We start from the raw sequence: 6,000 nt of genomic DNA on the forward strand, positions 1-6,000 counted from the left end.
GTTTCTTCTAGCTTGACTGGTGGGGGCAGCACCTGCCACGTTCTTACCCCTCCATCTAACTAAGTAGCGGCACACCTACCAACTGAGGGCTATGACATTACCACAGTGTCATTAACAGCGAATGTGTATGCCAGGCGCTGAACTAAGAGTTTGCCATGACTGTTTAAATTCTCGGGATTTTATTCCCATCTAATCACAAGGCAATAGAGTGGTGTTTTTCAACATTTTTTATCTCAATGGCACACTCGACCCTATAGTTAAACTTCCATGGCATACTTAAATTATGTTGGTCCAAAAGAAGAATATACTTAACTGTGCTTTCAACTTCTTTCAAAAACAATTAATGATCTTTTAAAAATTTTTGTGGCACACCTAAGGTCCTCTCATGGCACACCAGTGAGCCATGACACACCTGTTGAAAATCACTCCAGTGGAGGCTTACGGAAGGTATGCCACTTGCCCATGACCATACCGTCATGAAGTGCTACAGGGCAGGGTTGTGAGGCCCATAGCTGGAGCCTTCCACAACTCCACCAGGCTGCTCCATTTAGCGGTTGTGAGGCAAATGCCTGCTGATGTGGCTGAGGGAGTCGACGCCCTGCCGCCATGAGAAGGCTCCCGAGGCAGGAAGGGTCAAGTCTCCATGGGACACCAGTGAACTTTTTCTGCAAGACTTTCCGTTACAGACCAGGTTGGCTTCCTTCCATACCGAACTAATTATGAATTTTAATCTAAAATTAGAACTGCTGTTTCTGAGCAAGAAATAAATCTGCACTGCATGTTCATGGTTTGGAGTGGATTCGGAATTTAACTCAACTATAGAAACCCTGGACGAATGTTAACTCCACGAACAGGTTCATGTTAATGTACAAAGTGAAAGCGTTGAGATTGGCTTTGAAAGAGGAAGGTGGTGACAAAAATCCTATGGAGTTTATTGTGACAACCATTGGTGTTGAAATACAAAGGAAAAAAAAACCTTTGAAGAAAAATTAAAGGCGGAAAATATAACATGTTCAGAACTGAGTCCTGAGTGTGGGCTCTGGCGCCCCCTGCTGGCCAAAATGACCAGCGCAGGCTCCTGGTCAGCCTGGGAAAAGGAAACCCAGAGAACAGGAAGAAATGACTCAGAGGCAGCAGGAACCACTTTAAGTTTCTTGTAAAGCTTTTCCCAAGTTTGGTCTGGAAGGGCCCTATCCAGAGCAGAGCTCATGACTGCAGACCAGAAGTAGAACAGTCTCTAGCCCACGCCATTCTGAAGAGCACTTATGGCTGAGTTGTGTTGGTGCTGCCTTCAGAAGGGACCTTGTCTCATGTCTGGACCAGCCAGGAATGGAATTTTGCCTTTCACAGGGGCAAAGGGCTTCTGTGTAGCTTACCATGGTGTTATTTTCATTCCCATTCTTGCCGAAGCACCTGAGGTGTGCTGGGATTCTGATCATAACTGGGCTAGGAGAAGTTTGCTTCTGTCAGAGCCCGTGGGAGGGGAAGAATTCCCTGCAGTCTCCAGCATGGAGATGGCTCGAGTGAGCCCCACTCACTTGGGGGCCAGCTGATTACAACGGCAGCCTGGTGGACTGATGTTCCTTGCCGCTGGCCCCTGCACCTTTCATTTATTGCATAGACAGGTGCTACTACTGCCATGGATGACAAGGCCAAGCCCGGGGAAAGTGATGTTTAGGCACCATTCTTTCCTGTAGGTGCTCGCAGGCCTGCAGGGGTGAGGCAGCCATCCCTGGAATGGTCTCCCTCAAGACATCCGAGCCACCTCAGGGGAGTGAGAGACCACTAGTCTTAGGAATTTGGTGCTTAGTGAAAGGCACAGTAGGAAATGGTCCCTTGGTACAGGGAGGCAAAAAAGCAGCATGGAACAGATTCTCTTCCGGTATTAACATGGCCCACCTGATTGTCCATGTGCCTCCGGGGAAGTCCCTACCAGCCCTCTGTGGCTTCAGCTCCCCCGGCTTCAGATTCCACACTGCAATCACTACCAATCAAAACAGAAAACAATTACAACTGATCCCACCAAACCCTGCCCCCATAAGTTTGTGACTGCCGCTCCGAGTAACTCCTTCAATAGTGAGAATGAAACAGAACAAGCCAGAAGGGCCCGAGGCACACAGTCCAAACACAGCTACTTACGAGGCAAGATGTGGTCTCAGACACACTCATCTGGAAGTGTGCTGCCCAGTGGCCCCAAGAGCTGGGCCACAACTGTGGTCCTCACATATGGCGGAGGAAGTGGGGAGGTGCGAAGGGAGCAGAGTCGTGCTCCATGAGCCGGGGTCCTCCCCCCCACACCCCCAGTAATAGTGGCCACAGGAGTAGGCATGTGCCATCTCTGTGTTGTTCTGGGAGGATCTGGACGTCTTGTTGAGCTGTTCCCCTCTCATGCCACCCCTCATCTGCAATGGTGTCCCTTAGCAGGTGATGTTCACCTGACTCTGCTCTCCTGCCTGCCTCTTCTAGGTAGAAAATGACACCATCAACTATTCCAACTTCCTGAAAGCAGTTGTGTCCAGTGGCGTCATCACAAGGAAGAAGGACCTCCACATTCATGTCAGCTGCAAGATGCTCCAGAACACCTGGGTCAACACCATGTACATCGCCAACGACACCGTCGAGGTGCAGGAAATCCAGTACAGCAACTTCGATGTGAACATCTCCTTTTACACGTCCTCCTCATTCCTGTACCCTGTGACCAGCAGCCCGTACTATGTGGACCTGGACCAGAATCTGTACCTCCAGGCCAAAATCCTCCATTCTGATGCCTCACTGGCCTTGTTTGTGGACACCTGTTTGGCGTCCCCATACCCCAGCGACTTCACATCTCTGACTTACGATCTAGTCCGGAGCGGGTAAGGACCAGCTCTGGGACGGGCTTAGACCTTTACCTGACAGCTCAAGCACGAGCAGCTCGAGGGAGGCAGATTCTGGTTAACCATAGTTCCTAGTAGTTCAAGCTTACTTAGATCCTTTTCTACATGTGGTCACATCTGGTGGCTTTTACCATTTGAGGTGCTTTCATGCTGTGTCCTGGACCACAACCCTGATGAGAAGGGTGGAGTGAGCTTGTGGGGAGAATGGACCAAGCCACCAGTGGCCACCCTGTAGGTTGGCTATAAACTGGGATTAGACACCAGCCTTGGGCTTAAAAATCTCTGCATGCAGTGGGAACAGCAGTGATTTGGGAGAAAACCAAGGTTGAAACACCAACTCTGTCACATGCTGGTTGTGTGACTCTGGGCCACATCCTCTCCCATCAACTGGGGATGGTGATGCCCCCATTGTGAGGTTGCTGGTAGCATTGAGTGAGAAAGAGAAGAGGGGGTACAGGGTACGAGTGTGCATAGCAGCTGGTCCACAAAGATCATGCACCAAGGTAGCAGGAAGTCCCTATGCTCTCCATTGGCCCAGGAACAGAAGTTCTTGGGTTCCGGTCAAATTTAGGAGGTGCAGAGGTCAGGATAGGGGTTCCAGGCTGGGGTCAGAGGGAACCCACGCTGGGCCGGTCTGCTATGGCCCAGCTTCTGGGGGTGGCTGCAATTGGGTGAGGTGGGGCTTGACTCACCTGTGAGGGTGTGATGAGTGGGTGACTTAGTTCTTTCCTGCCAAAGTGTCCTTTCTGGTTAAATCCTGCCAAATGTATGATAATGGGTGTGGGGGTGATAGACGTGTCCAGGTGGCACCTGGCACAGGGATTCATTGGCTACACCTGGCCATCAACCAGGTCACCCACCTGTACACTGCTGGCAGAACCCTGCCCAGGCCCACACATTCCCAGTATTTGGTCTGGTGGGGCTCTGGTATCTAGTATTCTTAAAATATCCCCTGGTGATTCTGAAGTAGGGGCACGCAGCCCACGCAGAGCCCCTGCCTGGCCGGGTTTTACAGGAAGTTATTGCCCAGGCACCTCCTGAGTCGGCCCAATCTTTTCTTCATGTGCCTCATCGTGGCTTCTGGGTGTTTTCTCTCCTACCTTTGCTAATAAGGGAGCCATTTGGAAAATAAAGAAAGGAAGGAAAGGAAGGAAGGAAAGGAATCTCAGTGTTGGGGAGAATCTGAGCTGACATGGAGTAAGGAAGCTCTGAAGGCTGAAGGAGGGAGCCCAGTAGGCCTGGCCAGGCCCAGGCAGAGTCAGACCACCCTGCACACCTGCCCCCCCCCCCCCCAAACTCCTGGAAAGGCTAGAAAGGATCCATCTTAAACCCCAGGGCTGGCTTTCCTTGCCTTCCTCCTTCCATATTCCTCAAAATCCTCAATGCCCACTGACGTGGGTTGGTGTGAGCTGCTGCTTTACCTGGGGGATCTCGGGGAGACTTATCTCATCCGCACCCTAGCAAAGACTTCTAAGCACAGTCTCAGGCTACTTTCCAGATCACCCCAGCTGAGACTGGGTGCCTGAGGCAGTGTGGGGGTGGTTTGTATTGGGAGGCATCCTGGAGGGTGCTTAGGCCAGCACAGGAGGTGCAGCTGTGTGGGTCTGAGGGGGCACTGGGGTGGGTCAGGAGAGAGGCCCTGGGAGAGGGAGGGCCCCACTGGGGTGCCCAGAGTGCAGCCTGATTTCACCTTGCCTGGCCCTGAGACCAGGAAAGAGATTCATTTTCTTTCTGCCCTGTCTCTGGGCCCTGATCCTGGGCTCTTGCTATTTAAGAGCCTGGTGACATACCAGAGTGGCCAGATTTTATCTGCACACCCAGCAGTGAGGGTTGGCTCCATGTGGACACAAGGAAGGCGGGTGGGTGGGGCCTGAGGCCGGGTCAGCAAGGACAGGCTGTGGAATTTCACGCCTGCTGCAACTGGGTCAGAAAGAAGACTGGGATGAGAGCTGATGGGTTGGTTTTCTCTCCTTCCAGGTGCGTGAAGGATGAAACCTATCAGTCCTACCCGCAGCCGTCTTCCCGTGTCACCCGCTTCAAGTTCAATGCCTTCCACTTCCTGAACCGCTTCCCCACTGTGTACCTGCAGTGTAGAATGGTGGTGTGCAGGGCCTACGACTACTCCTCCCGCTGCTACAGAGGCTGCGTGGTGAGGTCCAAGAGGGACGTGGGCTCCTACCAGGAGAAGGTGGATGTTGTCCTAGGACCCATCCAGCTGCAGACGCACCATGTGAAGAGGAGCCTGGGCAAGGGGCCACCCTCAGACCCCGCTGCCCACCACGACACAGGTCCGTAACTCTTGGGGGCTTGGGATGTTTCTGTTGGTGTCATGTTCCAACTCAAATTGAGCACCTACTGTGTACTGGGCACCCTGCATGCTATGTCTAGCCATACAAGTTGAATCATCCGGTTCCTGCCTCCACACAAGGCCATGGTATTGGGCATAGTCAACAGAGATCTGCCTGGGCAGCCATTGGACCTGACACCTTTATCCTTTGGGGTCTGAACTCATGTATTAAATGAAAATGTGAATACTTGCCTCTCAGCACTGTTGAGAGGGTTCCATAAAATGCTGATTAAACTGCCTCGGCCCTGTCTGGTACAAGTCATTGGGTGCTCGGCGAGTGGGCGTTTTTGTGTCTGTTGTTCCTGTCACTCATGTTAATAAGATGAATGAAAACACCTTCCTCACAGTGATGGCATCCGTCTATCAGACTATACGTTCTGAAATTCGTTCCAGCTGCTGGCAGGGTTCAGCTGGTACATTTTCATTTTCCTAATTGGAACAAGGAGCGTGACTTCTGCGCACCGTTTCTCTGTGGGCGAGGATGGGGAAAGGTTCGCAGAGGGGTTCCCAGGGTTTCTGCCCAGGCTGGAGCCAGGTGAACAGCTGTGGAGGCCATGCTGCTGGGGACAGGGTGGAGACACTGTAACTGTCACAAACCCTCCCCTGTCAGGGTGCACCCATGGGCATCTTGGACCGCTCTCTCCCTCGTGAGAGAGGGTTCAGAGAAGGAAGCAAACTCCCCAGGGCCCTTAGGACAGGAGTCCTGTTTGCATGAGGTTTCCAGGGAGAAGGGGTGGACAAGTGACCCAAGGAGCTTAGACACAACAAAGGGATGAG

The 6,000-nt window shown here is 52.2% G+C and overlaps 1 protein-coding gene across 10 annotated transcripts in view; it reads left to right on the forward strand.

The window, feature by feature from the left end:
• Positions 1 to 5,461, forward strand: part of DMBT1 (deleted in malignant brain tumors 1) — a 61,575-nt gene extending 56,114 nt beyond the window's left edge. For all 10 annotated transcript variants that reach the window (XM_053584736.1, XM_053584739.1, XM_053584741.1 and 7 more), the window contains 2 exons: positions 2,467 to 2,855; positions 4,854 to 5,461. In XM_053584736.1, the coding sequence (XP_053440711.1) occupies positions 2,467 to 2,855; positions 4,854 to 5,172 (708 nt within the window). In that variant the 3' untranslated portion in view covers positions 5,173 to 5,461. The remainder of the gene's footprint in view (positions 1 to 2,466; positions 2,856 to 4,853) is intronic.
• The last annotated feature ends 539 nt before the right edge of the window (positions 5,462 to 6,000 follow it).

This window comes from Nycticebus coucang, chromosome 3 (genome assembly GCF_027406575.1).
Source record: "Nycticebus coucang isolate mNycCou1 chromosome 3, mNycCou1.pri, whole genome shotgun sequence".
Classification (NCBI taxonomy): domain Eukaryota; kingdom Metazoa; phylum Chordata; class Mammalia; order Primates; family Lorisidae; genus Nycticebus; species Nycticebus coucang.